Below are 25,181 nucleotides of genomic sequence, written 5' to 3'. Positions count from 1 at the left end.
CCCTTGGTGGATTGAACTTTATCCTTAAATAGGTAAATTAATATAAATATTGTCATTTTATTATATTGGCAAAGACCAAGAAGTACTCCAGTTAAATATGTTATTACTTTAAGGGACTTTTTTTTTTCTTTTCTTTTCTTTTTTTTCTGAGGCTGAGGTTAAGTGACTTGCCCAGGGTCACACAGCTAGGAAGTGTTAAGTGTCTGAAACCATATTTGAACTCGGGTCCTCCTGAATTCAAGGCTAGTGCTCTATCTACTGTGCCACCTAGCTGCCCCCTTTAAGGGACTTTTTAAAAAAAAATCATTTTCTCTTGAATGCACCATGGTAGATTAATGCCCAGATATACTTTATACATTTTGTTGGTCTGAATGAGATTTCCCTTTTGATTATTTGCTCCTAGATTTTGTTATTGTTACATGAAAATGTTATGACTTTTTATGGGTTTGTTTTGTATCCTGAAACTTTTTTTAGGATATTTTTTCCAGAATCTCTGGGATTTTCTAAGTAAACTATATCATTAACAAAGTTATTTTTTATTTTCCTCTTGTTTTTATGCCTTTATTTTTTTCTTTGTTCTTTGTTCTATTTTCAGAATTGTAGTTCTTATTTACAGAGGAAAAGGGGACTCTGCTTTAATTTTGCATTTTTCATGAAAGTCTCTTGTATTTCCCCATTGCACATTTTTATGCTAACTTTTAGTTTTAGACTTATATTTATTATATTTTTTAAAAGCTCCTCATGTGCTTATACTTTGTAGGTCATATTTTCTTGCTATCTAAAAAAGAAGCCCTGTCACAAATAACATGACGACTGTTAAAATCTGAACAGATGAGAATGGTGTTAGTAAGTAAATAACTTCCAGCTTGAAGTGTCCAGTCAAGGACAAGGTCATTTTACCCTTATTTTCTCCCACTCCCTCTCCCCCTCTTGGAAAAACTGCTTGAGTAAGCATTTCACTTTACTCTTGGGTTAGTTAACAGCAGGTGGTTTCCACTTCATTAAAAGTCCTTGCTCTTCACAACACTAATAAAAGTATGAAGGTTAAAAGCTTTCTTGGAAAGAAAGAGCTGAAAAGGTTAAGCAAGAAAGCTGAAATAGGCAGTCTATTAGAAGGGTTTGCCTTTCCCTCCTCTCCACTGCCTTCCTTGACTCCCCTTCCTATCCTCCGTCCAAGCATCTAGATATTGCAGAGAATTTGTACAACAGAGAATTACTTCTCAAATCTCCTGGTTCAGGTTAGCTATTTCTGCAGTGCTGGGAAGCAATACAGTCTCCAAGTGTGAGCTATTTTCCTGCATTCTTACCTACTGACATCAGAGTGGAAGGGTGGGGGTGGAGAAGGGAAGTCTGCATTAAATGAATGAAGGGCTGGCAAACAACCAGAGGTAGGTCATGTCTACCTTCAAAAACTTTAACTTTATATTAGTTTGTTTTGAAATAGTTTCTCCTTCCTCCTCAGTTAGCCTCATTGCATGGTGCTCTTGTAATAAAATTAGTTTAACCCTGAAGTTTGTCTATAGAACCAAAGCTTGCCTAAACATTTTTTTTTTCCTGCTTGACTCTGGAAATGAACTAGACACTGTAGCATGGAAAAGATTAAGAGGAATCAGGCTAAGGCAGCTAGGTGTGATTGTGGATAGTGTGCCAGCAATGAAGACTCAGACACTTATAATTTATGTGAATCTGGGTATGTTACTTAATCTGAGTTTCCTTTTCTGTAAAATGGGGATAATAATAGAATCTCCCTCTAAGTGTTGTGTTTAATTGAGATATAGAGGGCAACTAAATAGCACATTGGATAGTGACTCATCATCTTGAACTCAAATCCCACCTCAAACACTTAGTTAATAGCAGGTAGTTTCTATTTATTATATGATGATCAGTATATATGGCTATATGACTCTCGGTAGGTCACTTAACCCTATATGTCTCATTTTCCTCATCTGTAAAACAAGCCATAGAGGGAAATGGCAAATCATTTAAGTATCTTTGCCAAGAAAACTCCAAAGAGCTGGATGAGATTGAAATATAACAAAACACTTAGCAGTGACTGACTCCAAGTAGATACTTTACAAATGTTAGTTATTATTATATTCAATTTGGGAGAGAGGCAATCAGTTCTAAGTAATGTGCCCAGAATCATATAGCTAATGTCTAAAGTCCAGATTTGAATTTAAGTCCTCCAGATCCCAGGGCTAGTGTTTTACCCACTACACCAGTTAGCTGTCCATTACAGTCAGCTTACTGATAGTTCAGGGTTATTCTTGTCCATCCACAGCCTTGTTCTCAGATTAGTAATCATTTTAGAATCTGTTTCCATTTTTCATTGAAGGACAGGTAATACCAGAAAATGAAGTTAGATGACCTAGTTTTGGGGAAAAATAATTTAAGCACCACTGATTTTCATCTATCTTTATCTTCTTTCAGTCCCACCTTGAAGTACTAAATATCCCACAAGTTATCTGAAGAGGACTTCAGGAAGGTAGAATAAATGGACAAGATGCAATTGGTTCTATATTTCCAGTTTATTGAGAAGGAGTAAATTCATAGCTTTATTTGCATTACAGAAAAGTGCACAGGAGAAAAAAATAGATCTGTACAGGACATGTGTGGCTGAAATTCAGTTTCAAGAAATTACTTTCAAAAATCCCAGTTACCTACAAATAATTGTCTCCAGTTTTAGCACAAGTTTAGGTATTTGGACATTAAAATACTATTTCAAGTTCATATTTATAAATGGCTGAGCAGAAAGCCAGACAGAAAAGTTAAGCCTATACATTGATCAGCTACTACCATTAGATAAGTCACCATAATTTTACCTTAGACACAATTATTTAGGGTTTAGGGGTAAATCAAAAGAAGTGCATGAGTCTACCAGTTGGTTGACACTGCAGGCAGGTATCCTTTTCCTCCACCCAAAATTAACATTGAATGTGGATGTTTAACATCCACAAGAACCTGAGAGTTAAGGGTCAAAGACAAGCAATAACAATAACACACACGCAATACAAAATTCATTTTGGCAAAAATTCACTCCCATAATTGTGCTAAAAGTAGAGAGATAAAATATACTGGGAAAGTGTTCAAGTTTGTTTTTGGTTTTTCAAAAAGAGAGGGAAAAAAAAGGTCAATATGATCATGATTATAACCAATAACTTCAGATTCTGGACATCTTTCATCCATTTTTTTTTTTTTTTTTTGTCTTTATCAATCCCTAGTCATTGTTTGAAAAAAATTCCCTAGTTACTTTAAAGGGTCCAATGTAACCACTTAAAACTCCAGAAGCATTTAGATCAATCATTTTATTTAATAATAGACCGATCTTTTGAGTACAATTATCTCCACGATGAGTAGACTTTTAGCAGTCTCATTGAAAAATGTTATCAAAAGATCTGGATTTTGGAACCTGAATTCAAGATGGTGGCCTCATATTCAGTTAAGGAAAAAGAAGTATGTGTCCACTAGTTGAATCACTCTAATTAAGTGACTATACCCTCTTTCAACCAAAAGGCCTCAAAACAGTGTCAGACCTGTGGTTTGGTAAAGAGATTATTTTCTCATAAACCAAGAGAATCTTGCCAGCTCTACAAAAGGGGAAAGTATAAGGTCAAAGTAAGGGAAATGTTAAAAATTAGATCATATAGTGAATGTTTTAGGAGTAGGGGAGAAGAAATGTTACCCTCCCCTCAATATGCTTACTGATAATTTGCTTTAGTTTTTCTATCAAAGTAAAAAACAAACAAAAAGCCCAAAGTCAGTCCTATAATAAGGCCAGGCAGAACTTCCCAAAAGTGAGCTTCAAAAAAGGTTTTCATCCTTTTAAAAGTGAGGTCTGGAGATATGTAATGTGACAACAAATATCTATGAATGGTTGAAGGACTTTCTTTAGGTTACATTACTGGAGATGGAAGGGGAGAGGAGAAAGTAAGATTTTGTCTTGTTTGTTTTGTTTTATTTTAATAAATGCCCAGTCCTTTTACAACCATGAATTTTTAAGTTTGTAAGCTTTTCAAAAAAGGGGGGAGGGGGAGAAGACCTCCACACAAATTCTAAACTTGTTAAATAAAAGTAACTTCAAAATTTGTTAGCAGAGCAAGAGTTCTGGAAGGAGTGTGTGTTTACTTTAGATGGTATTATTTAACATTTGTTCTTTGTGAGATGTCAGGTGTTTTGAGAAAGAAAAGTGATAGGGACTCTAATAGACACACTCTCCTCCTCCCCCTCCCCCAATCCCTTCCACATTGGAGAAAATCCTTTGACTTCATTTATTTTAAGATTTGGAAGGTCATATTCTTATGTCTTATGTTTCAAGCCACAGCTTTGAAGCTTAGCTTTATGTCTGGGCAAAAAGTGAAAAGATATCTCTATAAGTAAAAAAAAAAAAAAAAAAAAAAAAAAAAAAAAAAGCCATCAAGGAATTAGGCAAAAGGTAATGAATGTTGAAGCTGGAGCAAGACAAGAAGTTGTCCCACTAGTAGCTTTGTCCTTGGCAAATGTGGTCATCTTGATATGGAACGCATCAAAATCCTAATGAAGAATAAGAGAAAAAAGTCACAAGTCTTTACATACACAGAAAAATGATTATAATTGTTTCACTATTAATGGGACAAAAATGCAGCTTTTGGGGAATTGAAAATTGAATAGTTTCAGATATCATTAAATAAGAAAAAGCCACAAATGGGAAATAATTTAAATCCTCAATAGGAAAATCACTCCCTGAAGGTAAACTGTGCTGCTCCCAGGGAAATTATATTCATTTTTAGTCCTTCAAATTGTTCCTTAATTGTCCAGAAGTATAAGACAAATCTATTATGATATATAACTTTCAAGTAAAAGGAATAGAAAAGCCCAACTTGGTAGAAGTCTTGATTATTTTGTAGATTAGCAGCTATTTTCCATATATGTTACTCTCTTCTTCCTTCCCTCCTCAAATCCTTATCCAATACTCACCTGATATTTTAAGAATAAAAAGCACTATATACAGTGGTGACATCTGATATGTCTAAAGTTAACTGGTGTGGACTAGTCATGCTTGAAACCAAAGATGAAGCTATTTACTATTCTCTTTTCATGTAACAGGTAAAGGATTGGGGACCTGTGTAAACATACAATTCTGTCACAACAGGAATTGGGGACAAGTATAATCAAAAATATCTTCCTCTTGGTCTTCAGCCTGAATTTCCTGTTTGTGTAGCTGGAGGTTTAACTAGGAATTCTTGTGCTCAGTGTAAATTTCAAGAGCTATACTTCAAACTCCCAAATAATATCCCCCCAAACTATTAAACAAAGCATCATCCTTCTTGCTTGTGGCACTTTGGGGGAATTCATAAGTCCTCCATTTTTTTTTAATATTTTAGCATATATAAGGAATGTAGGACTCCATGTTCATAAGAACTAAGGTATAGATTTCATGGGTAGAAGAAATTGAATTATCTGACATACCACCAACAAACTTTGATATCTATAATTGAATTCTCCACATTGTGCTATTGTTTTAAGAATGGAATCCCAACTTTGTTACTTCCAAGTAAAGCACACTTAACTTTATCCTATTTCTTTATTCTATTTAATTTCCCCTCAGACAATTAACTTTATAGAACCTTTTACTTACAGAAGTTATGCAAACCGATTTCCAAAAGGATCCCCATATAGATGAGATGTTGGCTGATGGGACACAGTCTATGGAGATATAACATCCAAATGGAAACTTATAAATAGTCTTATCTTTGAATGTAGATCTGTATTTTATATATAAGTAGTCTTGATTATAAAAAAAAATCAATTATTGTTCTGTAAGAAATGATCAGCAGGATGGTTTCAGAAAGGCCTGGAGAGACTTACATGAACTGATGCTGAGTGAAATGAGCAGGACCAGATCATTGTATACTTCAACAACAATACTATATGATGATCAATTCTGATGGACGTGGCCATTTTCAACAATGAGATGAACCAAATCAGTTCCAATAGAGCAGTAATGAATTGAACCAGCTACACCCAGTGAAAGGACTCTGGGAGATGACTATGAACCACTACATAGAATTCCTAATCCCTCTATTTTTGTCCACCTGCATTTTTGATTTCCTTCACAGGCTAATTGTACACTATTTCAAAGTTCAATTCTTTTTCTACAGCAAAATAGCTGTTTAGACATGTATACATATATTGTATTTAACTTATACTTTAACATATTTAACATGTATTGGTCAACCTGCCATCTAGGGGAACAGGTAGAGGGAAGGAAGAGAAAAGTTGGAACAAAAGGTTTGGCAATTATCAATGCTGAAAAATTACCCATGCACATATCTTGTAAATGAAAAGCTATAATAAAAAAATTCAAATTATCTGTAGAATTTTTTTTTAAGAAGTTTGGTTGGATTATAGAGCTGTGTGAGAAAATAGTTGGGAAACTACATCTCTGGGTTCCATTGAATTCCATGGAAATATAAGTAGTGATAATAATTAGATCCAAGTGAAAGTACAAACTTATAACAGAAAGTTTGTTTCCTAAGCATACTATTTGGTGTAATTTCTAAGATTTGTTGCTATTAAAGTAATCATATTTTTAAAAATTAAGTCTTTTTAGGGTAGAATTATAGCTTTGAGTTTCTCCTGGAAAAACATTTAAATTCAGATGACATAATAAATACTTCCAAGGACAGGCACTTTATTTTAAAGTATTTATTTTTGCCCAAGTATAACAGTTGAAAGCATGTGGTGACCATTGAAAGTTAGTAATTATCCTTTTCACATATGCGTTCCCTATCAAGGATGCACTATATAATAAACTGACATAAGAAATTAAATGGGAATTTTGAGGGAGCTTTGTGGAAGCTGCAGAAAATACACAAAGACCAATAGAAGACACAGAAAAGGTTTAGAAACTCAAATACATAAGATATATGTATAATACTGTAAACACCCCATAAAAGAAAAAAAAAGATTCAGATTTCTTCTTTAGTATGAAGTGAACCAAAAAAAATCATATGCAGATTTTCCAGACTGTAGGGGCATTCTAACCTCCATAATGTGGCAGGTATTATCTTTGACTAGGAGAAGTAAGATGTCAAAGATGAGTGTAGTTCTCAAAGTTAAATCTTCAATCTTTTTTGTGTATGTATGACAGAAATGTGAATTAAGAATTAAAAGTTAGATTCACTAAAAATTAAAGTGGAACAAACTGATCCTATCAATTAGATTGAACATTAGTATTATTATTACTAAATAATAATTTGTCAAGTTTTCAGGTTTCTCTCCTAATAATCATACTTACGGGTGCTTGCAACGGAGAACGGAAAGGATCTTTTGCAAAAAGGTTCTCAAATGAGCTTTCCACTGGCTTGGATGCTAATGGGGTGCTTTGCCTGGGAACTGGCTTTGGTGCTTCTTTAAAAAAGAAAAAAAAAAGAACAAAAATCCAAAACATGCTACTTAGTAGATTGGTTTCTTGTCTAAATAGTTTCCCTGATAATATTTGCCTAATGAGATAAAGGAGAACAAACATTTATTGTGTTCACTGTGTTGTAGACACTGTGATAATAATTTTACAAGTGTTAATCATATTTGATTTGATAAAATCACTTACATACCTCTTTCTTAGAATTTCGAGGAAGAATTCAAACGCAATATTGTACATAGAAGGCCAGTGTTGCATTCAGGAAAACATGGGCTCGGAATCTGCCTCTGATACCTACTGGCTATCTAACTGGCAAAGTATTTTAACCTCAGCACATGAGACTATGCAAAGTGATTAAGGCTATGTTACAGATGAGTCTTCTCGATCACATTGATAGTTCTCTAGACTGATGAGTTTTAAGTCTGTTTCCCTTCTTCAGACAATGCCAGGCATGTAGTAGGAACTCAATAAATGCTTATTCCTTCCCCTTCTACTTCATGCACCGCCCCTATAAAAGAGCTTCTAATTAGTGTGAAGTAAGAGACTTTTAAGATCTCTTTCAAAAAGAGCTCCTTATTATTATGAAGTTAGAGGCTTTTAAGATCTCTTTAAAGGCTGTTTAAGATAGAATTAATGCAGAAATTGAAAGAGGACCAGAATTATGAGTCAGCCCTGAGAACTCTGCAAGTGTTTCCAACACTTCTCAAGGCTAGTGTGACCAGTGCTAAGACACCTGTCACTAGGGGGCAATATCAGGCCAGTTTTTCCAAAGATAACAATCATGCTCATTAAAGTATTCCAAGACATAAATAGTTACATTTTTAATTCAGCTACTGAATGATTAATGAAATGACAAAGAAGCTAGGACTAGATTCTTCTGGACCTGATTACCTTGGACAAGATTGTCAGGGGAAAATACCTTACCATTTATCTTGGCCAACAACTGATTAGCATCTAAATCATCATTCTCTGCACTCTCTTGTGGAATTCCAACTTTGCTAGTGAAGTAACTGGAGAAGGCTCCCAAAGGCCCAGACGATGCTTGCTCCCCCTTCCTTGCTGGCACTGCTGGTCGCTGCTTCAGCTGGATGTCCTTAAACATTTCTTTCACTTCTTTGATTTCTTTATCTCCAAGTGGGTCTAAGGCAGTGAAAGCATCACAAGAGATATCCCTCTGTGGGACAGTTCGGGGAGGAGGCTGAGGTGTCGAGCCTGAGATAAGCACAGATGATTGTTGGCCAGGTGTGGGAGATGTTGGGAATATGTTACTCTGAAAAGGATTCCCCATAGAGGCTTGGGATGGCCATGTATTAGCTGGTGCACTTGTGGTAGAGCCCCAGAGAGGAGGGGGTGAGGATGATGTTGGGGTTCCAAAGGATGTTGGCTGATCCCAGCCTGAGGCTGTTGGGTTTGTACTAAAGGTGAGAGACTGACTGAATCCTGAAGGCTGAGAACTCATCATGGGCACTGAGGTGGACTGGTTGAAAACTAAGGATGGTGGGTTCCATGATGCTGGCTGAGGTGTTGTTACTGGTAAGCCACCTAAGGAATAAAGAGGAAAAATATTAAATTTCACTAACTGAGAAATGTCAAAGATATAAGATTTAAATCTTCAATTGGCAATCCTGTGGTAGTTTATTAAGTGCCCAAACATAGGAGGAAATGGATACTCTTGTTGCACAAATGTAATGTAACAATGCCTATACACAAAGCCAAGCTAGACACCACACCAGACAGTTAATTTTAAGATAATTCATATACATTTGTGGCACTTCATTTTCATGAAACCTCATTATGCTCACATTCCAGGGGGACCTTTCAAAATTTCTACCAATTTTAATGCATCAAGTTTTGATATGAAGGAGATCTAAAATTTTTTTTAGTTGTGACTGTAATGGGAAACTTGTTGAAGGTAGTGAGAGGTTCATAGAGAGTGAGAAAACTACTTTAAATCACATTTTCTACCTTGTATCATCCAACCTACATTTAGCCAGGAATGTGAGGATAATGGTGAGATGTAACAGATGATAAACATTTATTAAGTGCCTCCTATAGACTAAGCACTGTGCTGAGTGCTGGGAATAAAAATCATAAGAAAGACAGTCTCTCCTCTCAAGAAATTTTAATGGGGAAAGACAACAAACAAAAGGAAACTGAAAAGCAATTAAGGAAAATGAAGTAATGACTATGGTGGAAAATGAAGAGATGGCAGGATTTCTGAGTTATCTTTGAAAAGGGCTTCTTGGGGGAGTTTTTTCTCTCTTTATGATAACTTTCAAAGAGGCAGAAGCAACAGAGAGTACTGCTAAGGTATGTGAAACAAAGATGAAGCAATGTCTACCATGGTGAATTTCCTGATGATAAATCTGTCCATAGGACACATTTAGGATGGCAGTGGAGTCAAAACCAAGTTGAGCCACTGGTGGCAAATGAAGAGATGGCTGTGATTTTGAGGCCTCTGTACAAGGAGGCGATGGGAGGAATTTTTTCCTTTGTTCTTGAGCCCTCTAATCAGAAAGGTAGAAGCAGGTGAAGGTATTCGTGAGGCACTCTCCTCAAACTTCCATGAACTCTCCATCCTATTAAACATATTTTCTTACAAGCTATTAAACATGTCTGCCTCATGTGATATCATATAAGCTTCTCCTTAGAATAAAGGCGTTTCTCTAATTCTCGTGATCCCTGCTTCCTTTAGCAGAGTTTCCTTCAGCTTATTCTGATGGTTTAGGCATTTCCTCTTTCACCTCCTCTGGGAGTACTGAAAATTTAGGGTACCTTCTTAACCATTACTAAGCAAATACCTACAATTCATCTCCACACACATTTAAAAGAAAACAAAGAGCCCATGTCCTAATTTCAAAACTCCACCTGCCTTGAACTTGTCTGACACTAAGTTCTTCAAAGTTTCCTAATCTCACTAAAATAGAACAAGAGACCTTGGTAATGCTATTTCTGTATCAGATGAAGGATATATTAGGCGGGGGGAGAAATCAAACAACTTTTTAGGATCTTGCCACACTTGGCAATCTTAAAAGTGCTTGATAAATTGAATTTATTATTAGCAGCCATATATTATGCCCTGCTTGTACACATATAGTGAGGTTATAGGATAATCTAAATGAACTCTGATATTTTTATATGATCACCATGATTGAGACCAGGAATCATTAAACCATAGCCTTCAACCAAACCTGACCCACTACTAGTTTTGTACTTCCCATGAGCTAAGAATGGATTTTACATTTTAAATAGAACAGAACTCTAGTAGAGAGAAGACAAAAAAAAAATTGGCTAGTTTTTAGCAAATTGTACCTGTTTGCTAAGTAAAGAAAATTGTGCATGTTAGAGCTCCCTAGGATCCCTAGAAACAGTCTAAACTCTTTTTACAGAAGAGGAAACAGGTTCAGATGTCCAAGTTCAAAAAGTTAATGAGACTGGAACTTATATTTGTCTCCATATTTCCCTCTTCCATTTTGATACCAAGTTTACTTCTTGGATACCAAGTAAATATCTATTGTAGCCAACACACTAATAAATTGTTTCCAACTACCATTCCCTGATCATTGTACTTAAGAAACTAGAGATAGTGGGAAAATCAGAAGAGGAAAGGAGGAAAATTAAAACTCCTTTACTTTGTAAGAATTTAACCATAGTATGGCCATATAATTAAAGCCTTCTATTATAGAATGTTGACTAATTCTGTAGTTGTAGTTTGTTCTCAAAGTAGAGCACGACATCCAGAAGATGATTCCATGAGTTGCAAATGAATTGGGTTTAATGAAGGAGGGCTATGCAAAATCACCAGCCTCTTCTCCTTTGAAACCATCTGAGTTCAGTGGTAAGATACAGATAAGGATGACTGGAACTGACTTTAGATCCAGAGAGTACTGATGTGTTTTGCTGCTTTACTCAGCTAGAGGATCTCCCACTGCATAATTTGAGAAGAGCTGATTCTCTGGCATGAGACAGAGCAGGGTATGTTGGATAGAGTGCTGTATTTGGAATCAAGAAAACCCAGGTTCAAACCCTGCCTAGATAATAGCATGAGCCTGGGCAAGTTACTTCATACTTCTAAATTTCTATTTCCTCATCTGCAAAATAAAGGAATTGGAACTGACCTCAGAGTTCTCTCAGTTCTAAATCTGGGATTCTCTGAAGTAACAGTTTTACATAATCCTAAAAACTGGATTGACTCAAAGATGTTAGAAAGAATAATCCACTCAGATGAGCAGACCTGTCATTTTAGTTCCATTAATGACTTTTCTCTTACTCATTATTTACTAATTAGGTTTTTTTTTTCAATCAGTTGTAGAATAGCTAAAAGACAGGCTAGCATTTCACAAACTTTGTGTCTTGTGCTATCTATTCTTACTTTCTTAAGAGCAAAATTTGTGGCTTTGATCATGAGGCTTGAGGGACAAGGAGGAAGAAAAAAGGACTCTAAACAAGAGTTAAGAGTTTTTCAGCTTTCAGCCTTCCTTCCTCATCACTCACAAGAGGAGGCTATTTTGCAAGTCCTCCAAGCCAGGAGTGTGTGTGTGTGTGTGTGTGTGTGTGTGTGTGTGTGTGTGTGTGTGTGTGTGTGTGTGTGAGGCACACAAGGCAGAGGAGGAGTAGGGAAGGAAGAAGGTGTATCTGTGGTCAGTCTCCTGTCTTCCTGATGCCAGGTCTCAGCTGTGTGTTAGTATTAGTGTTAAGCTTCTACCCGCATCAGCTCACCAAAGGATGTGATCACCCAGCTGGGGGCGGAAGCCAGACCTACAACCTTCTGTGGCTTGGCGGAGGCTCACAGCTAGTGGACAGGGCCTATACTGTAGAGCTCATTTTACAGCAATGGCCAAACTCTGAAGAATCATCAGTATTCTGCTGTTGTGCATCCCAAGGCCTCAAAAGGGGCATCTTGCCAAAAAAGCTTTGCTTCATTTGAATAAATTAACAGTTATTGGGTCCAGCTGTATTTTCAGACTGACTAGTAAAATATTGGCTATAAAAATTCTTCAAGGCATGGATTAATATCAGAGGACAAGTTCTCTCATGTTATTTAATCACAGCCATGACAGCCGTCATTTTCCTCCTTGCTATAAAGGAGTCCACAATGTCTGCTTTTCAGGGTAAGAAGTGCAACAGTGAAGCCCAGGAAAAACCATATGACATTTGCAAAGAGTACTAGCATATATGCTATCAAGGAGAATCAGAAGAAGTTAGGGAGTATGCACAAGAAATAATTTTTAGCCACTCAGCAGCTGAGTAACAACCCTGCTTCCACCCAGACATGACTCAACAAATTTAACACAACAGCATCAAAATGTTTTCCTAGAGAAGGGCACATCTAATGATTGAGCTGGTATCAAAATCTGAGAAATCCAAATTTCTGGTTTAAGAACTGCAAGGAGGAAAATGTTACCTGGAACCTTCCCACTCCTAAGTGGTGGGAATCTGTACAAGTGCCAAACAGCAAATATTATTCTCTCCCTTTCCTCAAAGGACAGACATTGGTTGAAAGAACTGAAATTAGCAACAAGTATGAGAATTATGGGAGGCTGATTCAGAGTGGTCTTGCTGAGCCAGCCATTTCAGGATCAAATTGTGAAGGAGATATGATGTTCTACACTCTCCCATCCTTGGGAAGCATTCTGCCCTTTCTCATTCATGCTTATGATTTTATGATTACTGTTCTGCAATCCTTCTCCATCCCCAATGACCACATGCTCTCTGAACTTCTGCATAATACAAAATTTACAAGTCACCTATCAGTTCTTTTAAATAAAGATCACATAATTCAGCTCTCTCTCTCTCTCTCTCTCTCTCTCTCTCTCTCTCTCTCTCTCTCTCTCTCTCTCTCTCTCTCTCTCTCTCCCTCTGTCTTTCTCATACATAAATAAACCAATAAATGATTTTTAAATTTGTTTTTGGAGACTGAATTGATTTGTCTTAAGGTTTGAGGCTCTGTGCTTATGGTGTAAATGTGGCTACAGAAATGGAGGCAAGAAGATCCAAGTTCAAGTCTCACCCCTGCTACAACTTGATAGTATGATCATGGGGGCAAATAATTTTAATACAATGCCCTGAGAAACTTGTAGATCAGTGAGAATATATTTTGGATTTTTGTTATTCAGTCATTTTCAGTATTGTCCAACTTTGTGTGACCCCATTCAGGGTTCTCTTGGTTTATTATTTTCTTCTTCAGCTTATTTTACAGATGAAGAAGTGAGGCAAACAAGGTTAAGTGACTTTCCCAGAGTCACATAGCTATGTCTGAGATCAGATTTGAACTGAAAGAAGATGAATCTTCATAATACCAGGCCCAGTCCTCTATCCACTGTACCACCTAGCTATCCATATTCTGGATAACACAGTACATTTTAATCCACACGTACACACTTACACATATACCTTGCCTTTATGAAGGGGAAACCACCTCTCCTCCCCTCACTTCCAGTTCTTTAGATCCCTCACAATTAGAAGGCTTGAATCTTGAATAAAGCCTTGAATAAATAAGGGACAGGAAATTGATGCACTTACCTAGACCAGCCAGGGAACCCACTGAGGATGGAGCATTACTGTTGAAGAGGTCCATAGGATTATTCTGCAAGACTGGAGGAGGTCCTGTTGGTGAAGTCTGACATGGGGATTCTGTAGTAGGAGCGGCAAAAAGATCTGACCCAAATATATCATTCAATGGAGACTAGTGGTAGTAGGAGGAGGAGAAAGAAGAAAAGGGAAGGAAGAAAAACAGAAAAAAATCAGTTTGATAATTGTAAATAATCATAACTATTCTCATTCTTCACTTTTCAGAAGAAAAGACTAAATTTCCTAAAACCCAAAACTCTGTTGACAGAAAAAGATCAGACTAGATAGCTAAATCATGGAACATTAGAGGAAGAAAAAATCTTGAAGAACTTATCCAAATCTCCCATTTTATAGATGAGCAGAGTGAGTTAAAGGTTAGAGCCAAAATGATACATCAGGTGTTAACTCCCAGTCAGCTGTTGTTTTGTAGTTTTAATTTCTTTGTATTTTTTTTTTAACTGTGCTGACACCTGCTTGAGATGGACTCATTCCCGGCCTCCCCCCCAGTTTGTCAGATAATCTGCTTAAGAGCTGGAAAAATATGTGCAGATGGAAACATTTGACCAAGAAAATACCTAGGTCATTCCATAGTACTTATGTTAGATATGAAGACCAATATACTTTAAAACATACAAATCTAAAGGATGATTTAACTCTTTAAAATAGTATTGGGTTGATTTCTACTCATAAATCTTAGAATGAACATCTATTTCTTTTTTCTAAATGAAACCCCAATTTCACAAGTTACTGTGGCAGCACTTTTTCAAAGCTAACTCTGACCTTCCCTTGCCCCATAGTAGGTAGAGATCAACTTACCAGAGATACAGAAGCCCGGCAGCATTAAAATGGAAAACTTGTTTAGTTAAATATATTAAGTGATAAAGCATGCAAGTGGAAAGCAGGTGATAAACACTGCTGTAAGGGGAAAGGGAAGTTTAAAAACGACGAATGATTAGAGGGAAATATTCCTGGAGAACTGATGTGACTGGTCCCACCTTCTACCTGAATGCCACACTGGGAATTACAGTAGCAGAGGGAGTTAAAAAAAAAAAGCTTTCATTAAGCCACCCTTTGGTATCGAACATGCATTCTGCCAATGGATATGTGAAGAAGGTAATTCACCTTAGCAGTCCTTCTGCCTCTTCCAGGTTTGGTACTTTGTGGAGGTGGGATAATTGTTATGGAGTCATGTGATGAGGACTGGGCAGAGTTTTCTGTGTCCTGCTTTATTCCGTTGGGTAGTGACAGTCCTTTGGAAGGGGTTCCCACAAAAAAATTGGGGGAAGATGTGACAAGAAAGCCATTTTGTTCTCTTTCCGGTACCCCATTCTGAGTTCTGATTGTAGACTGGGTTTGCAAATTTGCAAAGGGCCACTGGCCTGCCTGAGCCTCCTGTTTCCCAGTTCGATTAGAAATCTGGTCAAACTGTTGCCCAAAGTAATCAAAATCTCCATTCAGAGACCCATTACTCAGTGGAATCGGTAAGAAACTATTCAGACTCTCTTTCTTCTGATCTGGAGGTTTGGGAGAATCAAATGAAGAGAGTGTCGATTGGTCTGCTTGTGTGAAAGGATCATCACGGAAAGGGTCAGGATTAGGGGTGGGAAAGAAGTTGAGATTGGCAGAAAAAGCATTTTCAGGCAAGAAAGGTGTCTGGGGCTTTGGTCGAGGAAGCGAGCAGGAAGTGATGCCATTGGTTAAGAAGGGATTTTCTCTTAGAGAATTCTGATTGGTGCCGATTTCAGAGTTTAGATCCACTAACAGGATATCTTTGCTTTCCTATCAAATTTAGAAAGAAAACAGAGTGTTAGTCAATATCGTGATTTTAAATGTGAGCGGTATCATGGTGATTATTGATGACATACCTCACAAGGTAGCTTTTCTCTTTATCAATTCAGGAGCCAGTTATTGATACACTCTCTCAACTTCAACACACATATGCTTTCTTTCCCCAACTCCCACTTTTGCTCATGAGAATTCTTAGTAAGGTCCTACTTTATTGTGATGCTCTTGGCTAAAGGCTATTGCTTCTCATTCAACTAATAATAACTCCAAGTGCAATACATTTTACATACCTTATCTCATTTGAGTTACACAATAACCATTGGGCTTGGTTAGTGTTTCTATTTTGTAGATAAAGAAATTTAGGTTGAGAGGTTAAATGACTTACCCAGGCTCATCTAATTGTCTCAGATATAATTCTAACTCATGACTTTCTGACTCCCCATATAATACATCAAAACCTTACAAATATCTCCAAAGTTTAAACAAATTTCTGATCTCCAGTATAATACATCAAAACCTTACAAACATCTCCAAAGTTTAAACAAATTTCCAGAAATTTGTATCCAAAATTCTTTCCATTTCAAAGATCAGGCTCAGAGAAGTCAAATACTTTGCCTGTTCAGTTTCACACTAATTAGCTACGTGAATGTAGACTAGGATTGTGTCTTTTTGTGTCTAGGATAATGTTCTTTTCTTGATAGCATGAGGCATCCTTAAATAGTTTTTGGTACTAAAACAATCCTAACATAAAATTAGAAGGAACCATAGCTACCAAAGATTCTCCTGTGGGAATAGTTTGAGAGTTTCAATTGCAAGAATTCAATGTTTCTTGGTGAGCTAAGAAAGAAATTAGGTCTTTGGTTTGTCTAATCCCCATAAAATGAGTCGGGCAGTGTGTAAAATAAATTCTTCATATTGCCTAGGTTTTTTATTCTATTCTGCTGCCTTCTTTAGCAGTAAGCACCCTTGTAGCATCCTCATTTTTGCCTAGCTTTCTCCCATTTTCCTCTGCATTCAGAGGCTGTAGTTAAAGGAAGCACTCAGGGCAGAAATAGGATTTTAACCAAAAGGGACCTTGATCACTTTCAAGAATATTTGGGTTTCAACATCTCTGAGGGAGTGGTGGGGATAGGGCTCTGTTAGGGGAAATGCACAGAATCACCATGTAACATCTTTGATGTTTCAAATGGTAAATCCTCTAACACAAACCACTCATGATTAGCTTAACTGGATATTCAATATTAGTGGGGTTGCACTTCTCAAATACTTAGAAGTATATTTTGGGGGCAGAAATGTTAAGTGTAAAGGGGCAAAAAAATATAGTACACACACAGACACACACATGAATAGGGGAGGGGATGGGAGGAGTGGAGAATCTTATTCTAAACCCCTATATACCTATGATTTTACATTGAAATTGTATTGACTTGCCAAGTCAACTGTATTAGAAGTTACCTCTTAGATTATGCATGGTAGAGCTATTAAAGTTATGCTAATGCATTTGAGGGTAACCTGCTCAGGTTTTAATCATAGATTTTATAATTTGGATTACATGGTATATTGGCCTCCACTGACTAAAAGTGGGAGTGGAAGATGACTAGTATAATGAACTTAGGCAAGGAAACCTAGAGCTATTGACAAAGTATCAAAGATCGGGAACTAGAAAGGTCAAAGATCATCTAGTCAAAGCACCCCCTCATTTTATGAAGGAGGAAATAGACCCAGACCAGTATTTGTTCAAGAGCAAAGGTAATAAATTGGAATTTGAATAAGATAGGAGTCTTCATAGTCCAAAGACTGCAAAGGTCTTTCAACAGTATAAAAATTTAGATTGTGACCTAGTATGTTATGAAAAAGACCAAAATTAAGTCAGCTCTCTAATCTACATTCATTATTTCTAGATTGTTTTTCATAGTCATGTAGTTTAGTAACAGATTATCTTGGACCTTTTGGTGCCTTATAATAGAGCACATTAAGTAAGAAGTTTTAGAGCTAGAAGGGACTATTGAAATCTAGTCCAAACCCTTTCATTTTACAGATGAGGAAATAAAAGCAAAGGTCACACAGTTCACATGTAGCAAAGCTTGAAATCAATCCTAATTCTTTTTCTATGATATTTTACTAATGAAAAAAGAAAAAAGGTAAATATATATCAATGTTAAGAAAGGCGCATTGAAATAAATAAAATTTGTTTAGAAGAGGTAGTCTGATTCTGCCTCAGGATCATAGGATGTAGAGTTGGAACAGATATTGGACATATTTTAGTTGTCCCATTTTATAGATGAGGAAATTGGAGATGAAAAGATGTACTGGAAGTTAAATGGTAAGTTTACAATCTTAAATACTTGCAGAAAATGCTTCAAACTTGGACTTCATTTTTATTATAATCTTGCTATTGTGACCACAGGCAAATAGATTCTCATGTGCATTGTCCCTATTTTATAGCTGGTGAAATATTCTTACTACTGAGATAATGTGAAGGCAGAACTTTGGAAAACTGAAAGTGCTTTTAAAAATTAATTTCATACGGGCCTAATTTCTTCCTAAAAGCATTTGGATGATCATATTTGCTAATTCAATTTCTCCAGTATTTAATCAATTCTCACCACTGTTCTTCCTCCACTGACATTGGTTTCTCAAAAAGTCATGAGGCTTCAAATCCAATAATTTTAATCCTCAATCTCCTCAAACCTTTTACTTTATTCAATATTTTCATCTCTCTTCTCTCTGGGTTTTCTGTGACATTGTACTCTTCTGATTATCTTCTTACATCTCCTAACACTTTTGATCTTGCTCTTATGCCCTTAGGGCCAACTCTACCTTAAGAGCTGTCCTTGACCCTTCTCTAAGAAATCACTTTCCAATTCAAACATCTTTCCTAATCTCCAGATCTTCATCTTTAATTATCTACTGAGCATTTCCATCTACAGGTCCTGCCAATATCTGACACATAATTTATTTAAAATTTATCTAGTTCTTTTTTATTCTCAGTCTACACACACACACACACACACACACACACACACACACACACACACACACACATGCTTATTTGCTTATTTCTGGCTTCATTATTTCATCACTAGTATTTTTTCTGGTCAACCAAACTAGGAACAACATCTTCAATTCCTGTTTATGATAGGCAAGCTGAGACAATTAGGTTGCACAGCAGATAGATCTTTCAGGAAGATTTGAGTCCAAATGCAGCCTCAGACAACTACTAGTTTTGTGAATCTAGGCAAGTTATAGAACGTTGGTTTGTCTCAGTTTCCTCAACTGTAAAGTGACAAGAAAAACAGCACCTACCTCACAGGATTATTATAAAAATCAAATGAGATCATATTTATAAGGCACTGAGCACAGTGACTGATACAAAGTAGGTACTACATAAATTCTTATTTCCTTTTCCTCTCCTTCTCCCCTTATGATCTCTAAAATCTTCTCAATTCTGTCATTTCTGTCAGTTTATCTCTAATTTTTTTTGTATTGGTAACCTGAACCAAAACTTCTTAAATTGTGGGTGAATTCCATGTGGAGTCACATAACTGAATGTAGGATTGAGAAATTAGGATTTATTATCAGTAAATGTTTAATTTGTATACCTATTTCATATACTTTACACCTAGGGTTATATAAAAATTTGAGTGAATAGGGATCAGGAGTGGAAAAAAATTAAGAATCCCTGATCTAAGCTGTATTTAAACATGGATAAAATATGCTTATACCTTTATTTAAAGTCATCAGGAGAAGCATTTTTACAGCAGGGTTTGGATTACTGCAAATGATGCATTCCACCCTAAGTGGTCCCATGTACTCCAATTCACATTATTTGAAGTTATAATTATGTAAAACAACTGGTTTCAGCCCAAAGGAAATATGCAGTGTGAATTCCAATGACATGCCTACTTCAGAGAAATCATTGTTCACACTGATCTGGGACTAGCTGTATATAACATAAGATCAAGCAGAGATTTCTGAAGTCCTTCACCCAAAACCTCTTTCTAAGCTGGGATTAAACCATTACTATTCTTTTGTTTTGAGTTTTGAATCTTTCTGGTTTTTAGCTCTTTATCTTGTCCACTTGAACAGAATGATGAAACTCTATCAACTCTTTACAAAAATTGAGATAAAGCATATCTGTAGTATTACCCTGATTTTCAAGCCTAGGAACTTGCTTTCATCTGCCATGTATTTTCACTTTTTCTTTTTAAAACATAAAACTTTTTTGTTATAAAATGTATTTTCTTATAAATAGTCAGTTTAAGTTTGGTTCAGGCTATAACCTTCCACTTCATTTTTTTTTTCCTCCTGAGCCTTCCTTTTGATTCTTATTTAAACATTTAGTCAATTAACCTCTCCCCATCTACATTTCTAGTCTCAACTTTAACCTGTGCAGTTCCTTTGGAGCCATTATGGGATCCTACATTTTACCCACCCTAATTTACTTAGTATTTTAAACAACTGAACATCTATGATGTGTAAAGTATTATACTAAAGCTATAAAAGACAGAATGATAGAACTTGAAGACATTTATCTAGAACAGAGGTAAGGAACCTTTTTTTCTGCCAAAGGCCATTTGGATATTTATAACATCATTCACTTCATACAAAATTATCAACTGAAGCAGTGGGAGGTTGTTGTACTCAGCCTGTGGGTGCTTTGGTAGAGTCTTTCCAAATGATTCTGTGGGCCATATATAGCCTGTGGGTTGGACATTCTCCACCCTAGATCTAGAAGCAAAAGCTAAATCTATAAATACTTCATTGATACTTAACTAGTATTTTCATTGCTACAAGAGAACTCTTGGATAAGAAAGCTTCTTGTATAAATATACTAATATAATTCTTTATAATTTATAGTCTTAGGGAGTACCAGAGTAGAGGTAAAATGACTTGCTCAGGATCACACAAACAAGACTAGAACTGAGCTCTGCCTGTTCTGTCTCTAATATGCCATGCTGCCCCTAATCCCTTACATTCTTGATTCTTACAATATTGTTCCATGTGGTGCCATTTCAGAGGAGAGGCAATGTGGAAGAATAAAAAGAATGTTAACTTCTATTCAACAGGACAGGGATACCTATTAGCTGGGTGAACCTGGCCAAGTTAATCTGAGACCATTTCCTCATCTTTCAGTTGCGGATATTTTTACTACCTATGCCACAGGAAATAAGGATATCTGCATTATCTACTACATGAAACAGGCTATACCATTGTTCTCTTTCATTAGTGTGGGGGAAAAGGTGTCCCCCCCTCTTTTTTTTTTGTTTCACAGGAACTGCTCTGTAAACTTTGAAGTGAGATAGAAATGAGAATTGTTTTCAGAAAAGGAAGAGTTCTTCTGATGAGACTCATAAGGGAATGCTTTGTTAAAGAGCCAGGCTTAGCCTTGAGGAACTGATAGACACTGGGCTAAAATTGTAGACTGAGAATATTTTGCTCCAGATGCTAATCTCAAAGAAATGCCTTTTGTAATTTCTCATTGTATTTTTCTTTTTTTGCCTTATTTTCATAGATAACTTAAGATCCAGTTTCTCTAAGAAGGTTCTCTCGACTGGTCCTTCCTCTAATCCTTCTGACTTTTACACATATCTTGTCTGCTTTCATTTCATTTCTCTTACTTAGACTGATACTGCTTGTGTAAAACATCAATTAGGTTGGGTACTCCATAAAAGACAACAGTCAGATGTTAATACATAATCTATGGACACTCAATAAACACTAGACTAATAGCTATGGAAAAGGGAAGATAAAGACAGGTTACAGGAATTTGAGGGGAAGTGTGTGAGTGAGAGGGAGAAACTACCAAATATTTAAGTGATATGGAATTACTGACCTACACAAGTTTTACTGGAAATAGCTGAACTAGACTTTTTTACATGAGTAGTAGTTTGAGGTAAAGAGAAAGAATAAAAGATGTGTTATTTATCTATTCTGAATATATCTTGTATGAACCTAGGCTATGAAAGCTCCTTGATGGTAGAGTCAGTGATTTTGCTTTCCTTTGAATTCCCTGGTGTTTAGCATCATGGCTGGTGCGTAGTAAGTGCTTAATAAAAACTTGCTGACTGACTGGAATCATTTAGTTTCTCAACCTGAATCACAAAGAGAAAACAATAGGCATGGGACAAGAAAAAAATAAATTTAGTTTAATTTCCAGTCTCATGGGTTTTTTTGGTGCTCTTACTTTCAAAACTTTGAACTTGTCAATGAATTGAAATTGATTAGGTAGAAAAAGTCAACAGAAAGGAGAGGCTTTGAAATTCTGAATTGAATTTGAATTCTTGAATTCTGGCTAATTGGCTCCTTCATTCTGACTGTCTGGTTTGATTCATAAATGATACTAAAATGTTTTTATGGTTTTTGCTGCTCTTGGTGGTGATGGTGGTGATTGTGTGTGTGTGTGTGTGTGTGTGTGTGTGTGTGTGTGTGTGTGTTTCCTCAAGGCAATCGGGGTTAAATGACTTGCCTGGAGTCACATAACTACTATCTAGTGTTTGAATATAGGTCCTCCTACTCGAGGGCCTGTGCTCTGTGAAATGTGCCACCTACCTATCCCTTGTCTCTATCTTTTATATAGAAAGTCCATATAGCAACTTGGGGTATTTTCCTGCTAAGAAAAACAAGTCTTTTGACTATTAGTATTTTAAATAAAATTACAAGCTAAAATAAATTTATATAAATAAATAAATGAATACATGAATAAATAAATAAAGCAAGTAAACTTAAAAAAAAATACAGGCTAAATACTATTATAGTACAAAATTTTCCCCCTTGACTGCTCCTACACATACTTACTGTTGGACTATTTAGGTCAGGAGGTGTGGACATGTCCCCAAACAAATCCATCTGGTCAACACCCTTTAAAAAAGCAATTTTGATTAGATTCAGACATATACCAGTATTTTGTTACTACATTAACTTTAAAATATCATTCATATTAGAAGAATGCTGAATCATTAATGATAAAGAGATTTGGTAATTTTATGGTTGCATCATTTTGGTAATTTTATGGCTACATCAGCATTATCCATGGAGCATAATAGATACAGATAGGATAGAATCAGAAGTTTTCATGGACATACCAGTCTCATTCTGCTAGCTGGATCATGAAGTGTCAGAAGGTCTTTACTCCCATTCTGAAAAGATCACAGGATCAGAGAATATGAGAGCTGGAAGAGATTCTCTAACCCAACCTCTTCTTTTAGAGAAAGCCCAGAAAAATCATTGTCTTATTCAAAATCACAGAGGTTGTAAGTAAGAGAGCTCAGATTTAAACTTGGGTCTTCTGACTCCAAATCTATAGTTTAATTAAGCATTTATTGTCAACTTTAATGGTTCACTAAACAAAAGTTTGGACTTTTTATTGGAGAATACTTTTAATCAGAAGAAGAGAGAAATAGTGGAACATTTGTATTGTTTATATAAGTATATAAGTAGAGAAACAAATTTACCTCAATTGCCCTGTTGGCTTCTTCAGTCTACAAATAAAAAAAATGGAAAATTATGTTAGCTGCATTTACTAAAATCCCTAGATTTTCCAGAAATCTGGACCACCACTTTGGTTTTACCCAGTAGTAGTTATTTAAAGCAAAGAGACAAAAAAGGAAACTTACTTTTTTTCTATCCAAAAAAACAAAAACAAAACAAAACAAAACTGCAGAAAAATGAAGTGCCTTTCAAAATTCCATGCAACTTAACATAATCCCACATGGCATTAACAGGCTAGCAAAATTTCCTTGCCTCCTCCGGCTAGAGCCGTGTCCTAGCTCATAGGACTCTTGAAGACATGGGCTGATTCTGAATATCATTCAGAATTCAGAAGAGTTGTTCAAGGTAAAAGAAGAAAAGGAAAGCTGGAAAAAGAGACCTGCCTTTGTCTTCTCTAGCCCAGAAAGAAAAATAAATGTATTTCCTCACTCCCCCTATAGATTAGAAGATATTTCTTAGATTTAAGTTAACAAGGATTTAAAGCCAACCTGAGGGTTACCCTGGAAACTGATATGTGTTAACCTTATGGTCTCTAAATTTTATCTCAGAAGGTCATTAAAATGGTACTACAGTCTATGGCTATCCTGACAAGAGATTGAAATCAAGTATCTCAGTGATAAGCAATATATTAAAATACAATAACCCCAAATGCTCTACTATTCGAGTGAAACCAACAAATAACCCCAAACTCCAACTTATCAAACTATCTATTCCTGCCAATCTGTCACACTCTGCTACTTACCTTTTTCTTATCTTCTTCTTCCTTTTTCTTGACATTATAGATGACTTGAAAAAGATCTTTAAGATCAACTACTAATGGTTCTGCCTGAAAAACAATAAAAAAATTAGTGATTACTAAATTGCTACTTTCCCCTTGTAGTTAATATAGATTAGAACCAATTTCTTCTTTCATCCAATACCTTTTCCCATTAATAGAAAACTGAAAATTGAACAGATATATTGGGATCAGTCAGATAGTGTGAACTGCCTACTGAAATTCTGCTAGACAACCTCATTGTATTGTGGCATTTTCAAAAGCTATGGCTAGTGGCACACCAAGCCTTGTCAGGGCTTGCCAAACTGGAAGGACTTTGAGAACTGGCCTAGTGACAGATGGGATGTCTGCTATCTAAGAATAAGCCTTGTTGAGTACAAAGAATCATCACTCAAAGTTTGGCCAAAGTTATTAAATGTTTTGGCCATAGCAGCTCACAAGGACAATCAGAAGTACTAAGGAATAGAGGAGCTGCAATCAACATCAGCAGAGGGATGAATTACACTTATCAAATATAGATCTTTTCAACAACTAGGATAGGAATAAAGACTAAACCTTTCCTTTCATTGGCATCCAGAAATCCTAGGCTAGGAGACTCCTTCTACCAATGCAGATCAGCACTTCTGCTACCATCTTAGAAAGATGCTTAGAACTCTAAAAAGTTAATAGATTCTCCAGGATCATATACGATTATGTTTCAAAGACAGAAGTTGACCCAGATTTTGTTGGACTCATGGTCAGTGCCCTATCCACTATGCCATTCTACTAATACAGCTCACATATTTTATATATATAGCTTTAGGGTTTTCAAAGCACTTTGCATACCTTCTTATTTGCTCCTCATAACAGGAGCAAGTATTACATGCAACTCTATTTTACAGATGAGGAAACTAAGCCTCAGCAAAGTTAACCCACTGAGAGTCATAGAGCTCAGCAAATATCTGAGTACCTAGATCTTCCTAATTCCATTATTCATACTAGAGGATTGGCAAGACAATGTTTTTCTATCATTATCCATTCTAATTGCATCTAGGTCTTCCTTGTATATTGTTATCCTCAGATACATGCACATATTTGTGTGAGATAGAGATAAATATAGAGATATACATAAAATATATAAATATATCTAGATAACTATGTAGGTCTATATAGAGCTGTTAT

General features: G+C 36.1%; 1 protein-coding gene across 2 annotated transcripts in view; it reads right to left on the bottom strand.

The window, feature by feature from the left end:
• Positions 1 to 3,676: 3,676 nt before the first annotated feature.
• DAB2 (DAB adaptor protein 2) overlaps positions 3,677 to 25,181 on the bottom strand; it is a 60,263-nt gene continuing 38,758 nt past the window's right edge. For both annotated transcript variants that reach the window (XM_074282606.1, XM_074282607.1), the window contains exons 6-15: positions 23,988 to 24,071; positions 23,209 to 23,235; positions 22,840 to 22,893; positions 22,553 to 22,615; positions 15,092 to 15,748; positions 13,922 to 14,084; positions 8,324 to 8,941; positions 7,277 to 7,389; positions 5,615 to 5,682; positions 3,677 to 4,530 (exon numbers count right to left, since the gene is read on the bottom strand). In XM_074282606.1, coding sequence (XP_074138707.1) covers positions 5,620 to 5,682; positions 7,277 to 7,389; positions 8,324 to 8,941; positions 13,922 to 14,084; positions 15,092 to 15,748; positions 22,553 to 22,615; positions 22,840 to 22,893; positions 23,209 to 23,235; positions 23,988 to 24,071 — 1,842 coding nt within the window. In that variant the 3' untranslated portion in view covers positions 3,677 to 4,530; positions 5,615 to 5,619. The remainder of the gene's footprint in view (positions 4,531 to 5,614; positions 5,683 to 7,276; positions 7,390 to 8,323; positions 8,942 to 13,921; positions 14,085 to 15,091; positions 15,749 to 22,552; positions 22,616 to 22,839; positions 22,894 to 23,208; positions 23,236 to 23,987; positions 24,072 to 25,181) is intronic.

This window comes from Sminthopsis crassicaudata, chromosome 1, assembly GCF_048593235.1.
Source record: "Sminthopsis crassicaudata isolate SCR6 chromosome 1, ASM4859323v1, whole genome shotgun sequence".
Taxonomy (NCBI): Eukaryota; Metazoa; Chordata; class Mammalia; order Dasyuromorphia; family Dasyuridae; genus Sminthopsis; species Sminthopsis crassicaudata.
This window is presented reverse-complemented; position numbering and strand designations above follow the sequence as displayed.